At 44.3% G+C, this 21,674-nt stretch overlaps 1 protein-coding gene across 1 annotated transcript in view; it reads right to left on the reverse strand.

Moving 5' to 3' along the window:
• Positions 1–21,674, reverse strand: part of PHEX (phosphate regulating endopeptidase X-linked) — a 1,438,972-nt gene that overhangs the window by 855,212 nt on the left and 562,086 nt on the right. Inside the window, exon 6 of the mRNA XM_086934549.1 lies at positions 14,057–14,122. Coding sequence (XP_086790675.1) covers positions 14,057–14,122 — 66 coding nt within the window. The remainder of the gene's footprint in view (positions 1–14,056; positions 14,123–21,674) is intronic.

Here is a 21,674-nt window from a genome sequence, read left to right on the forward strand (position 1 = left end):
TGAGATGCACAACTGAGACAATAAGCCCGTGCGGCAAGATGAGCCTCGAGCGGCGCCATCTGCCTTACAGTAGCATCCCCCTCGTCATAAAGACACTTTCAAAGAACATGTGTCTTCCGCAAATATCTTGGGAGTCCCAGGGTCGCGAAGCGGACAGCGTCCGTTCGCTGGCTACTTGAGGGCAAGAGACAAAATGGATGCCGTATCTAAGATGGAACCCGTGGGTACAGATGACAAACCCACATAACAAACGAACGGTTTAAGTTAGCACAGCGAAACTGCGCACACTTGCTAAACTCGTCATTTGCGGTTCATAGATACTAGACTCGACCATATTCGTGTGAGTCGAAAAACACCACTTACAATTGTCACGGAACCTCAGACGCTCCTTTTGCCCTCATGTAGGCAAGCACTAGTCGGAATCATACTCGATATTCATCAGACCATCAAGATGTCGTTGTAGCATAGCTCTGTCCAATCGAGTCCCCTTGGTAACAGATGGTTGTCTCATACACGTTGTAGCACAGAGGCCACATAAGGCAGGACCACACTGCACACAAAGGCAACACGTGAACAGGAACACTACCACAACCCCGATGATCGTCAGAATCTTCCAACCCCAAGTCGACACCAGGCCCCAAAACCAACCAAGTAGCGTCCAATCCCCTACATCCACGTGTATGGATTCGGAGATTTTGTGCAACTTCGAGATGGCTTGATAGACAGTAGGAGCATTATCTGGAATGAAAATGCAACAGCTCGAATGGATCACTTTACATACCCCACCGCGATCTGCTAAGACAACATCTAAAACCATACGGTTTTGTAATGTCATAAGTCTCTCCGCCTGAAGTTCTGTGGTGATATTACCAAGGGCACTGGCAGTAATGTTAGCTGTCGATTCTACCACTCGAGTCAAATGTCTCAGGTTCCTACTATTAACCATAGGTCCCCAAAACGGGAGGAAACCCTTGAAAAAGTCTCCTGCCTCTTGACCGGCAGTATCCTCTTCACTAATTACGCCTCGTACAACTCTAGTCTTATGATAATCGGCATCTACAGTAAACGTCGGAGGCAACAGATTTGCAACAAAACATGAGCCCATGAAGTCTGCGGGCAACCATGTGTATGCACGATCATGACAGATGAAGTACGTACCCTTGGCAGCCAGAAGCACAGGGATCGGGGACATTGACAGAACGTAACTTTCAGTGCAAGCACTTACTCCAAGTGAGGCTTGCGAGCCACGACCCACAAGACAAAGATTACCAGTGTGGGGTACGACCCATATTGGAGACGAGCTTTTAAGCTGCTTTTCATTAGTGAACGTACTATATTCCCCTCTATTCGGTGCCCTATAGGCTTGTACCTCTGCCTTAGGGATGAGATAAGCATCATGGATCTCATCTTCCAAATCCTGTATTATCATCGATACCACCCACTGCCATGAGGTAGGACCCGGTTTGGGGGAACGTTCTGGAGAGGGGTGGAAACCTAGTGCGCTTCGAAGCATTGTTTGGTATGCTCGAGCTGACCCTTGGGAACTATACGGTAACACCAGATATGGAATTCCCTTACCCGTAGTATGTGGCATCAACCCACACACCCAACAATTAGTAGTGTTAACCACTAACTGATGCTGATGGAGGAGCTGGATAAAGGAATTGTTGCGGAATTCTACACGTCTAGCCTGTTCGTGTTCTGGTAACATATGAAAGGAATGAGGAGAAGCAGTAGAAGTAATGTTAGGGTAAGGAGTAGGAGTAGGGGTAGGAAGTAAGAAGTAAGACATAGTGTAATACACCCTACCCGCCAAAAATGCAGAAGCAGTTAAAAACAATACAAACAATTGGGATACAAAACATTTCGTACGACTAAGTTTCTGCAGCTTGACTCTATATGCCTGAGCTCCTTCCAAATCATTCAGCTTCAAAAATGCCATTTCCCTACGACCGTCCGCAACGTTTCTTGACGCACTTCGTTCTGTGCAGCAATAGTCAATTCCCAGGAGTTCCTAGGAACCGACGGCCTTTAACCTAGCGTCAAGACCTACTGTCCAGAAGGAAGTACGCGCGCGGCCCTACGGCCCTCAATACACAATATGTATTTATTTAGCACAATAATTCAGCTGTGGAAGGAAAAAGATACAAGGAAGAAGCTTGATATATATATATATACAAAACAATTTTCAATGATACGAATGTTCAAAGTTGATCATGGGAAACGAAGATATTGCAGTTATCAGTTTCAGCAAAGCAAGAATCAATGGAGCTTCGAGCTCACGTGGCCCAATTTTAAGGGGCAAAGGGCGCGAAACTGGATTGCTAACGGGGGCGCCAGAGAATCCAACGGAAACATTTGTTAAGCCAGACAAAGGTGCGCCAGGGAGTTTCGAATGCATGATAGAACTTTTCGCTGCACCAGTGTCCAACAGAAAAGGCTCAACGACGCCTGATGTAGCAACTGCGACGTAAGGCCCTCTCTGATCAACCGGAACTGATACCACTCCCTCTCCTTGTCTTTGGCTGTCCTAGTAATTACTATCGTCAGTTCCCTGATCGACGTAATAATCGTCTACATTGTACTGCGCAGATCGTCCTTGCGATGATCCACGTTGGTCGAAACAATTATTAAAATTTGACGAGTTATCAGAACAGTCGTTCTGAGCACCACGACCTCTACCACGTGATGCGTGCTGTGCACCACCACGACCTCCTCTAGACGAATTACCACCACTACGATCATTTAAAGCAGGACAATTGAATTTAATGTGTCCCTCCTGTCTACAATAAGCACATTGGTTGTACCCCAACGAAGATCTCTGAAAAGATGAATCATTACGCGGCTGCGATCGATTTGATTGCGACTGCGATCTATTCTGCTGAGGCGCATTCTGATTAGAACGCGGCGGATATGCTTGTTGTAACAACACTTTAGTTTTCAGCTCTTTCGTCTTTTTATCGGCACGGTCATTTTCCTCTTTTTCTCTATTTTCGTAATATTGTGCCGTAGCCAATATCTGAGCTGAGGTAGAAACGGCCCACGCACTTTCTGAATTCTTCAATTTATTGCACAAGTCGGGCAATAAGTTCGATACAAATTTATCCACAAACAACCTCTGTCCACCCTCAGTACCCATATCCTGCCCACTATGATCGACGAATGTTTCCTCGAACCTCGTAAAGAAGTCTGAAACACTCTCATCTTTCTTCTGCTTACAGGCTGACAACTTGTCCCAATTTACCCTCATAGCTGGCATAAGCGTTTTCATTAACGTAATGATTCGCTGGGGAAGAAGTTCAATCAACTGATCGGGTTTAGTAGCAGCCACTTGTCCAGCGTCTGCCGCTGTAATGGCAGCCCAATCACCACCTAATTCATTCGCGTGATCTTGGTGACGAATCTTGGCCCATACCGGTTGCGGTACGACATTGCCAAACAACATGTCGATATCGGCCAGATTCATTATCGTAGCGTCTACGAGCTGCGATAATTCTTTGTAATACCCCGCAGGATTTTTGCGAGGATCAGGCAAAGTTTGTTTCACCTGAAGCACTTCCGATCGTTTCCAAGGGAGGTGTATCCACACTCTCTGGAAATGTGCTGGTATTGGAGCATTAGCATTAGTATTATCAGCGGGTACCCAAACTGGCGGAACTTCTCGCATAGGATATTGGCCAGACCCATCTCGTTGTTCAATGTCCTCAACGAACAATGCATGAGGAATAGGAGCGGGACGAAGAGATAGCAACCGTTCAATAGCACGTCGGACATTAGTATCGACTATCAGTCCAGTTGCGAACTGAAGCCGGAGTTCAGACAGGGCGGTCAGCACCTCGTCAGGCGCAACAGCCGCTATCTGATCATGTAAGAACTTGCACATTTCATCAAACACATATCTCTGAGTAGGTATGTTGAATTGATCAAACGTTTCGAGGACAACACGAGGTGGATTTCTAACAGGGTTTATCATCCAACCCATCGCCATATTGTATAGCGCAACACGTTCTCTATTACCAGGAAGCTGGCTACGTCTCTGTGGACCATCAGAACCTGCAGACCCAAAAACAGGTCCGAGCGACTGAAAGAAGTTTGTCGCAAGGGGAGAATCATGATTACGAGTAGAGGGAGAAGAGTAAGACACAGGACTAACAAGAGAAGGAGTAGAGACATTAGCAACGACAGGGGTTAACAACACAGGAGCAGTAGCGTGAGCAGTAGCGGGAACAGGAGTATGTGGAAGCGGAGGAGCAGTAGGAATAGAAAGAGGCAAAGGAGCAGGAACAGTCGGAAGAGCAAGTGCAGGTTGAGGAACTGGTGGAACAGGTACGGCAGGGACCACAGGAACTGCGGTACCCTGTGCGTACGGAGGTGGCGACTTCATAAGATAGGACATTAAAGAATCCTCAACTGCCTCTTCCTTCTTATCCGACTCCGTAGACAAAACAGGATAGCATTTGTCTATGGACATACGCTGTAATCTCTCAAACACTTCCTTATCCTTATCCTCCTTATCACGCTGAAACTGCTCAGCTTTCTTCACTATAGTAGCAACAGTATCTCGCTGACTACGTTTATTTTGTCTGATCTCTTTCTGTCGGGCTTCTTTGCGCCAGAACCGAAAGGCATCAAACATGGCCGGCCTAGATTTACGTTCGAACAACTTTATTTCCAAATTATCTAAGATCGACGCTTCGAAGCTACCGTGAGGTGGCCAACGAAGATCGCCGTCTTTCTTTGTATATTTGATCCAATAATCGTTAAAAGCAATCGGGCCTAGCCCATGTTTGCTATATAAGTCATATGTAGGAGTTCCAACCGGAGGTATCGGACATGAGTCCTCCAGCAGGGAATCCGCACCACAAGGTCTAAAGCAACTGAACAAAGTACTGCGACCAGGCATCTTGCACACTAGCCGAGTTTCACAAACTTCAAGGGTTACGGGATTTACCAAGTCCCAGCAAGAACAAAACCCTCGGTCTTTGGCGGCTGCAGTCGTCAAACAAATACAACAACAACAAAGTACGCTAGCAAAGTGTCACCGACAAAAACACTCACACAGCGTGTACAACAAAGACACCCGCTAAAGTGTCTACAACAAAAACACTCGCTAAAGTGTTTACAACAAAGACACTCGCTAAAGTGTCTACAACCAAGAACTCTGGGAGCGACCCACAAATACTTAACTCAAAGATCAATGGCGTCCTCAGGAAGGCCCGTCAATCGTCTCGCTATACCAAGGTCTACGCCAGGCGCCAAAACAGGTCTACAGTCAGGGTAGCAGTCCGTCGCAGCCGTTAGGAGGCGGGAATCTTCGCGGGAAAAGTCTTCGGGCCACTTATTTCGACAACAGGATCGATGAAGCGGGGTGCACCTTCCCTCGGAGATTTCACACGAAGTTCCTCACGATCGTCAGGCTTGGACCGGTACCACTGATGCAGCCCCACGTTGGGCGCCAACTGAAGGACTGGGTTCTTTGGACCCAGCGGTGCCAGGGCACAACACCTGAAACCTTCGTGGGTAACCTGCTCCGGCGTACAAATCACAGAGACACGGGACACTTCCTTCGGCGTCAAAGAGTCAAGGTTTATTTACTGCAGGGAACACAGAAGTCACAAGAAGTACATCGAGTGTAGTTCGGGGAGACTGCTTCAAATTGTATTTGTGGATCGCTCCTTTTATACAGTTTCTACCCATAGGATAACATGATACACAATAGTTTACAACCTGGTTCCCACAAGTCGCTCTCAGAGGGGTCGCTTAGATCACTTTGAAACACACAAGATCCGGAACATAAGTGCGGAAACATTTGGCGGTTCCCAACTGTAAAAACCCATCTTCCCACCATTAGCAAATTCCAATCAGCAGTAAAGTAGATCGAAACAGGAACGAAGACAGGTGCAGAGGAAGACGGAAACAGTGGGGAGATCGGAAAGGGTGTAAAAGGGGAGTGTCGAGAAGCACGAGATACAGGCATCAAAGGGACGTGCCTAATGAGATGCACAACTGAGACAATAAGCCCGTGCGGCAAGATGAGCCTCGAGCGGCGCCATCTGCCTTACAGTAGCATCCCCCTCGTCATAAAGACACTTTCAAAGAACATGTGTCTTCCGCAAATATCTTGGGAGTCCCAGGGTCGCGAAGCGGACAGCGTCCGTTCGCTGGCTACTTGAGGGCAAGAGACAAAATGGATGCCGTATCTAAGATGGAACCCGTGGGTACAGATGACAAACCCACATAACAAACGAACGGTTTAAGTTAGCACAGCGAAACTGCGCACACTTGCTAAACTCGTCATTTGCGGTTCATAGATACTAGACTCGACCATATTCGTGTGAGTCGAAAAACACCACTTACAATTGTCACGGAACCTCAGGTTGTTCCAGCAACCAGCAGATTGATTAAGGGACAAGATTTCAGCTTAATCTTCCAGTGAAAAGGCAAAATGTGACAAGTCCGCTCCCTCACTGACATCAGGACAATAGCGGGATTGCCTTAGGCAAAGGATTCCAGTGGTAATGCCAGGGGCTCCCAACCCGAAAGCAACAAAATTTTCCCTGAGTGGCAAACTGTGCACTAACGTCTCAGACCACATAGAGGTATGCCCAGATCCACAGAGGAAAGGCTGACATCATCTCTCATTTACAGAATATGAAGATTGAATCCATTCAGTGCTCCCCCTGCCCACAGGAAGAAGAGAACCATGTGAGTTTCTACACAAACATCGGCGAGACCACAAACTATCTCCTTTGATGACTAATAGTCGGCCAGGAGGAGTAATATGTAGTGGGGCTACTGTTGATAATTGTTTGCTATTGTTTCTTACCCCCTCTCTCCGACAAGTTTACAGGATTACTCCTTGGTATCCCCTCCTCTTATTGGTATTCTCATCCTGTGACGGTCACACCTCTTGACTAGATCCTTGGAAAAGTCTTCCCTGTACCATGGATGTGAATTGTTGGTTTGGCCTAGTTGGACGACAGTTTGGGATGTTATGTTGAAGAGTGTTTGGTGGTGAGGAGTGTGCAGCCCACACGTACAGAGTGATCAATGGTGTGTCCATAACCCGTCATACACAAAATGATAGGTGATATACGGTGACTTAAACTCTTCTCACTAAATGTTCATGGACTTAAACCACCTAAAAAGCGTACACAGATCCTCTTTTTCCAAGACCCTGTTATTATCTTCTTACAGGAGACCCACTTAGTTAAGAAAGATCTTACCAAAATGCCTCACGCGAAATACCACCACCCTCTACAGCAAACACTCCAGGTGTCACTGTACTTTACACGGCTCACATAGATCCAAGACCGTAGGCAGTTATTACAGACAAAGAAGGCTGTTATCTGAAGCTTAAGCTATAGTGGGGGCTGAGAACACACTGACCCTGCTAAATATCTATGCCCCAAACACGGCGCTGGATTCCTTTCTCTGCATTCTACTGAAAGAACAGTTGAGAGACTTCTGGAGCGTTATATTTGTAGTCGAGACTTTAACTCAACCTGGTATGCAGTTAGAGACGGGAACCAAAGCACTTATCATGAAACTGGTACAATGTCACCAAACTGGGCCTTGTTGATTTATGGCGACCCATGCACCCAGATCTTCTGGACTACTCCTTTTACTCACGTGTTCATGCCTCATATTCCAGAATCAGCTATTTTTTCATCAGACATTTACTCTTACAAACACTCACCACAACTGCGTTTGCTGATATTCCTATCACAAATCATGCACACCTTTTAATTTCAGGAGGGTTTTACTAAACCGATTTGTTTGTAAACAAATGAACAGAGAGAAAGGAACAATCAGAGAATACAAGGGTCCAGTTTAAAATATACAGATCAAATGCATAGAGTCCTGGAGGATTGATCGAGACCTGAGGGTCTAGAATTACAAAGCAAAATCCAGGAAACAGATGCTACATAAGAGAAAAACAGCAAATGCATATTCGATAAACCCAAAGATGTGTGTTATGGTGTGAAAATAAGAGGTAGAAGTAAAGTAAATCGAGTAAGATGAAAGGGGGGAAGAAGGGGCACTAGTAGGCATAGAGACCAAACACATAAATAATTGTGTAAAATAAAAGGAGATCTTAGCGGGTTTAAGAGCAGGTGCATTCCAGATCGTGTTCTCCATTCCGTCAAAGAGTTCCGCTCAGAGTTTTGAGAGGTGGTGCTAACAATTTTAATTATCTCTCATATTTGTACCCATGTGATAGAGGAAAGGTGTATGAGAGTATAGAGGTTGGACAAAACAGAATCACTGGGGTTTGGTGTGGCGAAACCATGCACACCTTTAACTCCCCTTGCAGGGGGGGCATGTTACTTCAAGGATCCACATGGTGGCAAATCATAAGGGGCTCGGTTAATAGGGTGACTATTACAGCAGCCATTCAGGAATATTTTGAGCACACAGTCTGGAGTATCACCTCATAACCCTTGGAATGCATTCTAAGTTATGACAAGGGGTTCTTTCATTACAATCGAAATAGATAGGACCAACAAATCAAGTTCTTTCGAACATAACCTCACATCCGAAATCAAGGCCTTAGAAAAGTTAAATAAATATACCCCTTCAAAACAAAGAGGCCAGCTTAAATTTCACAGGATTAATTGGGCAAAGCAATCAATGCTCTCCCTGAAACTGCATTTCTATGATAGGAGTGATCAAGTAGGTATTTTGTTAGCACGTACAATCTGCTTCCACAGAGCTAAAGCTTATCTCACTCAGATCAAAAGGCACACTGATATCTGGGTGATAAAATAGACAAGTATTCCATGACCAACCTCCCTATTGGCAGGCAGACAAATGTAAGTCAGATATTTAGACTTACCTTATGTCCTATGACTGGACACCTATCCCTCTTCTACATAGAGACATTTGAAAGCCCCGAAAGCACCTGAAACAATTCACACAGTTCTTAAATGTATGCCAATGGGTAAGACTTTAGGGTCAGACGCTTTTCCAGTGGGCTTCTGTAAATCTTTTCTACCAATTTTCAAACATCTTCTCATCACAATAGTTAATTCCTTCGACCATACCACGAGCTTAACCCCAACAATGTGCAAAGAAAAGATTGCTTTGATACCTATAAAAGGTAAAGACCCCACCAATTGTGCATACTATCACCCCATTGCTTTGTTGAATACAGACAGACAAATATATGCCAAAATCCTAGCGCATTGGTTGGAACCACTCCTACCCGGCCTGCTAGACCTGGATCAGGTGGGTTTTATCAGTACTCATCAAGGGGCCAACAACCGCAGATGTTCACATACCTTGAAAAGGCACATAAACATAACATACCTTCTCTTTACCTTTCCTTGGATGCAGAGATGGCATTTGACTGGGTTAGCTAGGCTTTCCTTACAGCGGTTTTGCGCAAAATTCGACTTGGCCCCCAAGATAATAAAATCATCACTTTGTACATATCCCATCAGCAATCATTTGGCTGAATGGCCAATGTTATGTTATGTTATGTTATGTTCGGTTAGGATAGGTTAGGTTATGCTATAAGCAATTGTATAGTATGCTATCACCTGCGGGGGTACTCAGGTGCTTCACAAGTGTCCAAGACTAGCTCCAGGCATGTGGACTTAATCGAAGAGCCACATCTTCACCAGCTTGTGGAATTCAAGAAGAGAGAATGAGGCTCTAATGGGGAGTGAGCGATCGTTCAATGCTTTAGGAACGATGTATGGTAATGGTCAACCTCTGGAACTGCTTGTGTGGATGTAAGGAGTATGTGCTAGTAAGAGTCTGGCTGAGCAGAGGTGTCACAAGCATGGCTCACATTAGGCTTGGGAGGGGTACTTGGCGGGCTGCTCTCTTTCAGGTCCACTTTTCAAATTCACAGAGGGTGGTGAGAATCCCCTTCAGAGATCCTACCCAAAAAGTAAAGCTTTTTTCTGACAACTTCCTTATACATTCCTTATAACAGTAACCAACCCCTCTGAATCCCTAGCAGAACTGGTTTCAATCCTAGCCACATATGAATAGGTTTCAGGCTTTAAAGTTAATAAATGAAAATCAGAGGCACTAAACCTTACCAGACCTTAATAATACACATCTAAAAAATGTGTTCCCCTTCTGCTTGGCTAACTAGTCCATCAGCTACCTCGGCCTGACCATCACCAATCATCTTGCGGTGGGGATCAGGGCTAACTAGCTGTAACACCGTAAAAGCATTCTAGAAGATCTTAGGCATTAGCGACCACTATACTTGTCTTGGCTAGTGTGAATAAATGTGACCAAAATTAACACCCTCCATAGAATACTTTATTTGTTTCAATCTCTCCCTTCCCCGATCTCCACTGCCAACATAAAGACTCTCCAAAATAAACTACATACATTATTTTGGGGAGGTGGAAACCCCATCATCTCTAATAAAGTCCTTATATGTCTGAGAGAGCAGGGAGGCCTCGCCTGCCCCAACTTGATTAAATACTACTGGCCAACACATCTACACTGCATATCAGAATAGGGGGTTCGAGAGTGTGAAATGACAGGCTGCATGTGAACCACACTGTGGCGGGTAGGCCGCTTTGCAATCTCTTTTGGCTTCCCCCTCAAAGTAGACTGAAGAGTGCAGAGATAGCTATAAGAAATAGATACACATAATTTACCCAACATACCCCTAGTGATCCTGATTTTACTCCGTTATAGAACACAGAGCATTTGCTGAATATACGGCGAATGATAGTAGGACCCATGGCAACCTTTTTCAGGGCCCTATTATAAAATCATTTGACCAATGCAAAAGAAAATTCCACATTGCCGAACCACTAGGCACTACACCCACCAAACGCTCTGGCAGCAGTGAAACCTCTCACCCCATTTGAAAGCTAGTTCACTCCTTTGAGGATACATTAAGGCTCATCTCTAGGACCAATTGGGTGATCCAAGAATCGAAACCAGTGACCAAATATCCATTTCATAACCCATCAGAGAGTGATCTAGGGCTGGCAATCCCAGACTAGCTCAGGAAATATATGTGAAGAGATACTCCCAAAACACATAAGAACATCCAACGTAGAGAATCAGCTTTAGAGGTAATGGTCCAATGGTAAATTACCCCAACAAGGGCAACTAATATGCATTCTAGAGCATCCATAACATGCTGGTGCTGTAATCAGGCAAATGGCAATTGTTTACATATTTGCTGGTCCTGTATGGTCATACAGACATTTTGGAAAAAGCTTGCAGAACATATCAAAGGGATGCTCGGTTACCACAGTCTGGCCAACCAATGCACTATAATCCTGGGAATAAAACAACTTGAGATGGAAGGTAAGCACACACACAATGGGCTTTGATTCGACGTATGTCAGGAGTTGCAAAGCAACTAATCGGCCTCTTTTGGAAAACAGTCAGATCCCCTCGTATAGTAGTATGGCTTAATAAACTATGGCTATTCCTCACTATAGAACAGACAACCCATAAACTCTTCGATGCTTAAAAGAAATACACAGCACGCTGTAAACCACAATTGACTACCTCTCTAAATTTAAATGTCAATGCTTACTAAGAATGCTACATCTCCTTAATGGAAGGGTGCATGAATTCTGTGGCAGGAGTATGGGAGGCTGTCCATGCCTCTCCCTCCTTCTCTCATGGCTTACTATAAAGCACAACACCTAACGACTCCTGTTCCTTTGAGACTCTCTCTGGTTTGTTCATTAACTCTGAGCCATATATTCCAATTCGTCTAATGGTCCACCCCCTCTTACTTACAATGTAATATTGAAGTGGTCCACCCCTACTCTTTCCCCTTTTCTGTTGTCGTTCTCCACAGGGCATATATTGGGTGAAGGCTATTCTCTTGCTGCTGATGCTTCAGAATGATTTTCAAAGTTGGTCAGCCATTTTTTTACATTGGATGATATTACAATTGATGTCTTATTTTAATATTTTTAAATGTTCAATAAAAATATTTGAAATAAAATATCTTGTCTGTAGTTCTGAAAGTAGGCTATTGGAATTAATTACAAGAGTGGATCACTTATTCCTCTACAGTAGTTAGCAGATATTTAACAAGGTATCTCCACCATCTAGGATTGGTTCCCACAGCATTGTTATGGCAGGGGAGTCAGCATCTCCATTAAGGTTAAGTGATCCATGAACTTGGATGTCTTCACTATAAAGTGGTCGATTCCAATGTCAGATGGACCGGAGTCTGTCCAAAATTGGTCAGGAACTGGAACCATACAACCTCATGTAGTCGTCAGTAGGAAGTGATGAAACCCTGCTCGGTCTCAATCCTATACTTAACAATGGGAGCATGCATTCTGCACAGAATGCATGCTCGCATCGTTAAGTGCGGAGGTACAGTTCATCCATGCACCCTGTGGCAGCCAGCCCAAGATGCCTGCCACAGGGTGCACGGATCAAAAGGGGGGCATCATAGGTGCCCTCTAGGATGCCATTCAGCGGCCTTGCACCCATGGGGGGCCAACTGGTGGCCCCCAAAGACAGTTTCCACTGACTTTCTGTGTCAGAAAGACCGGCACAGAAAGGCAGTGGGAAACTGCCATCGGATTCCCTCAGCAGAGAGAGCCGGCCGGGGAAGTACTAAAGAGTTTCCGGATGGGGGATGGGCTCTCCGAGCCAGTCGGAAGCCATACGATAAAAACAAGTCAGATTCCTTTCCAACCAAGCTCATCGGAATGGCTTGGTCAGAAAGGAACCTGAACAGCAGTGCACAATGCGGAAAGGAGAGCTCCGACCAAGGGTCGGAGCCCTTCCTGCCCACATCGGAATCAGGCTCAAAGAGTGTGAGGCATATTTATAAAAGAGTTGCATCGATGTTGCGCCACTTAAAGAGGTGCAAGAGCGGCACAACTCTTAAGTTTGACTTATCAAGCCATGCAAGGCCACCTTGCATGGCTCTGCGTGGCTTGATACATTTAGAGTAATGCAATGACTGGCAAATTGCTGCATTGAGTTACTCTGCCCCAGAGAGGCATTCCATGGAGTGTGGGTGTTGCCACGCATCTACCTATAGATTTTGGCGTATTCCCAGATTTACCATTACTGGTAGACCCAGAAATGCATAAAAATGCTACACTTCCTCAGGTGAGGCATAACGACAAGAAATGTCTTTATTTCTCCTCGTTACTTCCTCTTTCTATGTGTGCTGCATTCTGCAGAAAAAAATAGATAGAGAAAAATTCCTCCGGAGATTGTTTTTGTTCATGAAGGTGCTGCTTCCTGCACAAAAACAAATCTGCTTACAACGTAGGCACCCTTGCACCATGGTGCAAGGTTCCCTGCGTTGGTGCTAGGCAGCACATTGTGCACTAGCATTGGGAAATAACAAGAATGAGCTGTATATTCCCTATCACACAGCGAAGCAAGGTGACCTGCTGCGCTGTGCCTCATGATGATTTGTTAAATATTTCCCTGAATTCTGATATCCTAGTTTAATCTCAAAGTCAGGCAACTATTGGCAACACTACTAGATCTGGCATTGGCTGACAGCCTTTTGGCGTGGTCAATGCTTGTTTTGTTGTGTTATGGTTTTTGCAAAACTTTACTTTTGGTGAAACTGCTGAACAAAAGAAAACTGGATAAAAGCAAAGATCTTTTTTGGACTCAAAAAGCACACATTGCTATGTAAGCCCCTGGCACTCAAGGGATCTACTTTGTTTTTGGATGTGCACCTTGTGAAAGGTAAACATGCTGTCTCTCACAGTGAAGTGAGCAAATGGATGAAGTGAGGTGAATAACTACCCTACACAGTATGCTGTGGTGGCTGCAAGAAAAATTGGAATGGTATTTTAATAGACCAATGGAACAGGCAGAAAGCCCCTGTAAGAATTTATATTAAACATTGAATTGAATTAAAATCAAAAGATCTTGACTAGTGCGAGACACCTAAAAAGCAGAAGCCCCAGCAGTCCCAGAAAACCAGAGAATACTTAATAAACCTTCTTAAAGGAAAATGTATAAGAAATTATAGAGAGAAGTCGAGTACTCATATAGAGCTGAGCCCTGATAATAAAGTAGCACACTTCAAGAAATCACCAGGTGAAGTCAAGATAATACTTACCAACTTTGCTTCTGTGGTATTATCAATGTAATCCATGTGCGAAAGAGAGAGCGAGGCTTGATCTAGCTGTAATGACAAAAATCAAAACAAAAGCATTACTAACAAAAATAGTTTCTTTTCATATACGACAAATACAGTAAAGAATGCAAGCCTCTCTTCCATGCAGTAGATTGCAAATATCCCACACTGTATTGTTATTGATATATTTTTTCTTGAATTTCTTTCTATTGAGAGCCCACCAAACCTGATAAATGCACCTCCAGTATATACACAGGATTATAAACCAAGGATTACTTTGCAGAATCAGGACGATTCTGTACACAGCAAATAGTGTTCACCGATATCATGAAACTACTACCATGACGTGCCATTGCGCAGCTACCACCCTAAGGCAGTGCAGGCATTCAAAACAGTGCTAAAATCGATCAAGGGGAACTGGTCTGGTCATGAGTGTAGAACCGTTTGGTAGCACTTGTCGTTAGTGAGCGGTCTGTAGTAATAATAGGTGGTTAGGATCATTTGAATGTGAAGGGGTAAGGGGCAAAGATAAAGGAGTGAACAGACCCTTCGTAGCACTCCCAACAGTTTCCTTTAAATTTTTCGGTTTTCCAGGCACAGTATAGTTTTCCTTCGAAGTGTGTAAGTGCTCACAGAAGTTTATTCAGCACTTTCGGCCAATCAAGTAACATAAGTGCGTTGACACAAGCTCTGCAATTGTAAAGAATTTTGAACAAAACCCCCATAAAAATTCCTTAAAAAATTAATTTTGAGGGAAGAGATGGAAAAGGGAAAAATATATGAGACCCTCTTCAAGCAGGAAATGAGATGACAGTTTTAGTCTGAACAAATAGCAGGGGATAGATGTCATTGAGTTTCTGTAAAAGGGGCATAGGGGTACAGCTACTAGTATCGCTGTGTTGCGCTGCCGACTTTTGCCTTCAGTTTCAAATTGTGCATGTTTTTTTTTGCTCTTCCGCTCATGCATTCAAGGGTTAATATTCTAGTTATGTGCAGGTCCCCTATTTGCACCCCCTTTCTTTACCATACAGCACAAAAGGGCCAGAGGCAAATCATATGATGTATTTCCTGCTGCTGTGTTGCAATGGCTGTTATCCACCACTTTATTGTCACTCCTCGACAATGAAGCAAGCTACTTGTCTTTGTTACATGAATGTGGACATTGCTTAGGAGATTGGATAATGTGGTAGTGATATTGGTCAATGCAATGCCTCGCTTTTTCAGGCAGGAGGTAGAGTTGCTACTGGCAAGTTCCTGGAAAATTGGACAAGTATGTTGAATAAGTATAAGGAAGATGGGACGGGTCACAGATGTTGCACCTTGAAAACGTGTTCAGTGTGTCAACGCCTGTGCCTCTGTAAGGACCCAGACCCTGTTTGGATTTTTTCTTACGCTAAAATAACATTAAAACAGTACCTGTCTCCAACCTGGGGGCACAGACACACGTCTGTCACAGGTGTGATCTGCGACATAATTTTCTTATAGTCCTGAGTTTGATATCTGCTATCAAATGAACTATATTTCTGCCACAGATGTGACTGTATTTCTGCCACAAATGTAGTGATCTGTGCCAATATTACTTAATTGTTTTGGAGTCTACTTTCCTCAAGAAAACCCACACATATTTGGTATTGCTGGACTCCAAACATTGATGACAGCAGTGGTATAATATAAGCCCACTCAACCACTGCGGTGAGGGGAGAGCTCCAGGGGGCCCCCTCAGCACAGTGTTCTGGCCTGAGAGCTCCTGATTGAGTCCTGAGGAGGGCCCCCTCAAATTGTGTTAAACTAGTGGATGGTAGTATTTCTTTTATTAAAGTCTCAGGATTTATATTCGTCTATTTGCTTAATGCAACAATATATTCAGTACATTTCTTAACCTTAATCAATTCAAGCCTACTGAGCTGTTGAACAACATGGAATACAAATACTCTTTTTCAGCAGAAGCACAGCATTCTGCCCAATCAAATGCTGTAGTTAATGGATTCAAGAAGTAGGTGGAGCAAAATACTCTCTCTCAGTAGTGCTGCTTAATGCTCTTTGGCAGCAGTTGCGCTGTCAGCCAAAACTAGAAATTGAGTCCTCCTGAGACCGAGAAAGATTTATATTCGTTTTTCTATTGCACGTCTGACAGGCTCCTGAAAACACACATCATCTCTTTGTTTACTCACTCGTCATCCGTTCTTTAGCATGAGTCATTTATTAGCTGCCTAGTTTCTTAAAACAAAGTTTATAATACAATTCTCCACAGGAAAAAAATAATTAAACTAACCATTACATTATCTGCCTGTTATTTGCAAATGCCAATTTTCACAGGGTACCTGTTTTTAATATAGCATCTCTTTTGAATTAACACGTGTACTTTACAGAAGGATATGATTGTGTTCAATCTTATTCAAGATCAATACTTAATTTTACTTGTTTATTATTCTGAACACATAATTCAAGTCATACGAAAATAAAAACAAAATTTTGAACACCAAGTTAAAAAAGAAAAAAGGCCTTGCATCATTTGTCTAGCATTTAGAGCATAAATTGCTGGACTAAGGCAGATTCCTTTAGGCAGTTTACACGTATTTTGCCTGCCAGTGTTCGTCTATTATCTGTATATAATATTCTATCAATTTATTTCCTTGAATAATTGACTCTTATTTGTGTATCTAAATTATTCTTCTGGATGCAGAAACGTAATCTTTTCTCACCTTTGTATAATTGGTACATCAGACAGGCAACCTGCTCCCTTATAAACTCGTTAAAATCCTGAAGTTCAGAAGTTATTATTATTATTATTATTATTATTATAGCGATTTCTAAAGCGCCTGGTGACCCAAGGGCATCCCCGCGCTATAAAGTTTGTGATCCTGTTAAGGGGTAGGGAGAGTGAGGGGAAACAAAAGGATTTTATTTAGGGAATAAGTGAGTTTTTAATTTCTTACGAAATGTCAGGTAGTTGGGTTCGAGTCTGAGGAAACGGGGAAGAGCGTTCCATCCGATAGCTGCTTGTACGGAAAACTGTCGTCCTCCTGTACGAGTTCTTTTAAATCTAGGAATACTAGCTAGGTTCTCATTCTGAGATCGTAGGGATCTGGTTGCTGTGTAAGGGGTGATCATTTTGCTAAGGATCGCCGGACCCACTCCGTTGATCAGCTTATGTGTCGTGCACATCGCTTTGAATTGCACCCTTTGGCGCACAGGGAGCCAGTGCAGAGCTTTAAGGGCTGGCTTGGCGGACATTCTGGAGGGGATGTTGGTGAGCAAGCGTGCCGCCGCATTCTGTGTCCGCTGGAGTTTCGTTAGGGTGGCCTCAGGGGCTCCCAGGTAGACCAGATTACTATAGTCCAGGCGGGACAGTACAAGTCCCTGGATGAGTAGTTTCCTGGACGTAGGTGGCAGTAAGGGGAGAATTTTACGGGTCGTGCGCATGAGCCCGAAGCAGGTGCCCGAGGTTTTGGTTGCTTGGGTTTTCATATTAAGCTCTGGTTCGAGCCACACACCAAGTGTCTTAATTTCCCGTTTCGGGGGGGGGGGATTTCTCCGAAAGCGTCGGGCCAGAGTACTGGGGGGATGGTCGTCCATTGTTTACCCAGGAGCATTACCTCCGTTTTTGTCCCATTTAGTTTTAATGATGAAATATTCATCCAATTATGAATTCCTGTAAGGCAGTTGGTCAGGTTTTCAGGGTGGTCGATCAGTTGGGACAGGGAGACGACCAACTGAGTGTCGTCGGCATAACTTACCATTTTTATATCAAATGGTGTTACCACGTCCTCAAGGGGGGCCATGTATACATTAAAAAGCGTCGGACTCAGGGAGGAGCCCTGAGGGACGCCACTTGTGAGTGGGAGGGTGGAAGAATGAAAATTATCGTCCCACACTTGAAACGTGCGCCCTGTAAGGAAGGATTCAATCCAACTGAGTGCCGTCCCGGCAAGTCCTGCATCAGCCAGTCTATGAAGAAGGACACTATGATTAACTGTGTCGAAGGCTGCGCTTAGATCCAGGAGTATCACTGCCACTGATCCTCCTGAATCCAGTATGCGCCTTGCTTCTTCAATGACGGCTAGTAGTGCGGTGTCAGTGCCATGGCCTGGGCGAAATCCAGTTTGGGACTGTCTAAGCAAGTTGTTGGTTTCAAGGAACTGGGATAATTGTGTGTTTACCAATTTCTCAGTTACTTTGCTGATCCCAGGGAGTAAGGATATTGGACGGTAATTAGACAGGTCTACTGGGTCTAGCTGAGGTTTTTTTAAAAGTGCTTTAACCACCGCACTCTTCCAGCTGTCAGGGACAGATCCGTGGGCGAACGTGCAGTTGATGAGTTCCGTGATAGTAGGTATGATAACTGGGGCTACGGTTTTGAGGAACCTGATTGGTGCTGGATCCAAAGGTGATCCGCTTTTCATTTTTATTAAAGTTCGTTCAACCTCTAGGCAGTTTACTGGCCTGAATGTCGGCAGTGTGGGGCGCAGGTTACTTTCCGCCTGATCGAGGGATGGGTGGCTTTCCGAGTGATTTGAAGGATCGGGGGGTGGAAGAGAGGTCAGAATACGAGTGATTTTATCATTAAAATAATTCGCTAGCTCATTGCTTCTGTCAGCTTTGGGGGTAGTGGAAAGGGGAATAATGGGGACTTTGAGCAGCTCCTTTACGATTGCGAAGGATTCTCTAGCCGAGTTAGATGATTGATGTATCCGCGTATCGTAGTACGAGGCTTTGGCTTGTCTGATGGCCTCTTTATACAGTTTGACAGTGATCTGGTAGGTTTCTTTGTGGGCCTGTTGCCAGTTTCTCCTCCAGGTCCGTTCGGCTTTTTTGCAATTTTTGCGAAGTATTCGGAGGTCTGCGGTGTACCACGGGGCGGTACCAAGTTTGCCGTTTTTGTTTTCCCTAGTTCTAAGTGGGAGTACTGAGTCCAGAGAGGAGATAATCCAGTCTCTGAAATTTTTATCTGCGGTGGCCGGGTCTTCTGCTTGCCCAGGGGTGGTACTTTCAAGGGTCTTGGTCCATTCTTCCGTGGGGAGTCTGGACCAGGTCCTGTCCTTGCTATAGGTGGGAGGTTTTTGGGGTTTCCTGAAGGTTCCAGGTATTTGAAAGGGGACTAGGAAGTGGTCTGTCCAGGGAAGGGGAAGGGCTTCCTTCGCTTGCATCGAGGGAGAGCTAGTGAACACCGGGTCCAGTAGATGACCCTTAGTGTGGGTGGCACCGGAATTAAGTAGGCGGATGTCAAGTGCCGCCAGATCTCCGATCAGGTCATTAGCTACTGAGTCTACCGGGTCTTCTAGATGGATATTCAGGTCACCTACTATCATAAAGTTAGATAGGGAGTGGGCCTGGGTTGTGACTGAGTCCAGGAGGGAACTAGCAAAGGGGCCTGGGGGACCAGGGGGACGGTACACGAGTGTTCCTGTAAGTGAGTTTGTTGGGTTTAGTTTAAAAATGAAGTGAAGACTTTCTGAGTCGGTAATCTGCGCATCGCGGGTTTTACAGTTGAGATGGTCTCGGTGGATGATGGCGACACCACCACCTCTGCCTAGAGGGCGGGGTAGGGATTGAATGCAGTAGCCCTGAGGGGTTGCTAGTGCCATGTCTGATTGTGAGTGTGGGCCAATCCACGTTTCCGTAAGGAAGAGGATGTCAATCTCCAGGTCTTCTATGAGATGGTTGATTTGTGTCGCGTGTTTGGGAAGTGAGCGACAGTTCAGTGAAGCAAGTTTGAGCGAGGCGGTTTTGTCAGGTTTTTTAGGGAGTGCAAGCTGGGTTGGTTTACATAGAGGGCAGCAGGTAAAAGGTCCCTTAAAATCATGGATGTAATCACAGCAGAAGGTTGGAGGTCTAAGACATAGTAAGTCTCTGCGTGAGTATCTTACCTTTGGGATGGCTGGTTTGGGCAGGGGTTCTGGTATTACTCAATATATAACTTGCGTCCCTTAGCCTTGACAGGAGTGGATGGCACATAAATCAATCTTATATCACATGCTGAGGGCAAATTACGTCAAATAAAGAGAGAAATACATTCAGATCATTCGGTCATTAAAAAAATTAAAGAAGATCCCCTGCAATTGCAAAATTAATTAACAGAGATCGCTAATTTTGCTTTATGTGATTAATGCTCATACAACTCTTTGTAGAATTCCCAAGTTTTAAAGCAAATCCACTTCAGTGTTGTTCATGTACCCAATAGCAGGTGAACACTTCCAACCAAATTTATGATCAAGAATTTCATGTTATATTATTTTGTCCAGCGCAAAGAGTCCAATATAGACAAACATTTTCTGGAATTGGACAGTGACACCGCCACGTTCTAATGAAATACTCTAAGTGAAAAAGCAGTTATTTTTCAGGTCTATTTCATATATAATATTTATCTTTTCATACCATTTATATTTTAGCTTACTCGTGGAATTTGCATCCCTTTTTTGAAGATGTTAATAACAATTAAGAAGTGAAGACCCCTATCATATATTAATTTAAGCAAGTGGTCTCTGTTTTCAAAATACCCTCGAAATTTACACGAGTGACTCCAAATGTACCTTCAACAACCTAAAAACATCAATCTTAGTCCATGGTTGTCAGGAATCTCCAAAAGGCCTCTATTCTGCACAGGTGTGGCCAACTCTAGACATTGAAATGTGTAGATTAATTTGACACAGATTCCAATAGAAAGTGTGGAAAATAGATCACTGGCGCTGGCCTGGGACCCCCTGGCTGAGTGAGGCTAATTACACAAAAATGGCAGAGGATTTCTTCAAGTTCAATATATGAAAAGCTATAATAAAGTCACACTACCTAGCCACACCGAGTTGTAAGGTTCCCATTTACGATAGTCAGTACTTCCCTTTGGCATCCTTCACGTTTGCTTTTTTTTTGCTTTCAGTTTTCCTAGTGCTAAAATTTCAATTGCTCCTGTGGTCGGGGAGTCTTGCTTAACCTGTGTTTGCACCCCAACAGGTTATCTCCGCTTCTCCTAAATCGCTGATATTCGCTGATTGCTCCGTTACTTGTGAATGCTGTTCTAGTGGAGAAGTGGAGAAGTGTTAGAGATGTATAGGACTGTGCTTTTTTGCCTCTAGTGTTCATAAAGCTTATCATTCATATCTGCTGTATCACAGTTAGTGTTGTTGCTGGTTTCTCCACTTACTGTGGGATTCCTCCTACTGAGCCCTTTCCTGTTGGACTGGACCTTTCCCTTAGAGTCCTTATAATGCACTGAAGCTTTATCCAGGTTACTTCCTATGTCTCTTTTTTTTCTCCCTACCACCTCCTTTCCCTGTTGGATATAACTCCTGGAATGCTTGATCTGTGATCTCAGGTTATACCCGTGTGAAGGCTTTAAATGTGCATCTGCTTCTTGTACGATTTATGACAATGGCAGTTATTAACACCACCTACCATGTTTAGTTAAATACAGAGAATATATATATATACTCTAATATGTACTCTCTGCAGCGTGAACAAGGGCACTCGTGCTCGAAACGCGTCGCTGGAAATGGCTTGTGAATTGAAATAAACTAAATATGCTTGCTGAATTGGTGGTCCGTTTTTCCTTCCTGTGGTTGGCGTGGAGGCTTTGACCGCATTCGCAGATCTGGAGAGAGGGAAA

This window comes from Lissotriton vulgaris, chromosome 8 (assembly GCF_964263255.1).
Source record: "Lissotriton vulgaris chromosome 8, aLisVul1.2, whole genome shotgun sequence".
Classification (NCBI taxonomy): domain Eukaryota; kingdom Metazoa; phylum Chordata; class Amphibia; order Caudata; family Salamandridae; genus Lissotriton; species Lissotriton vulgaris.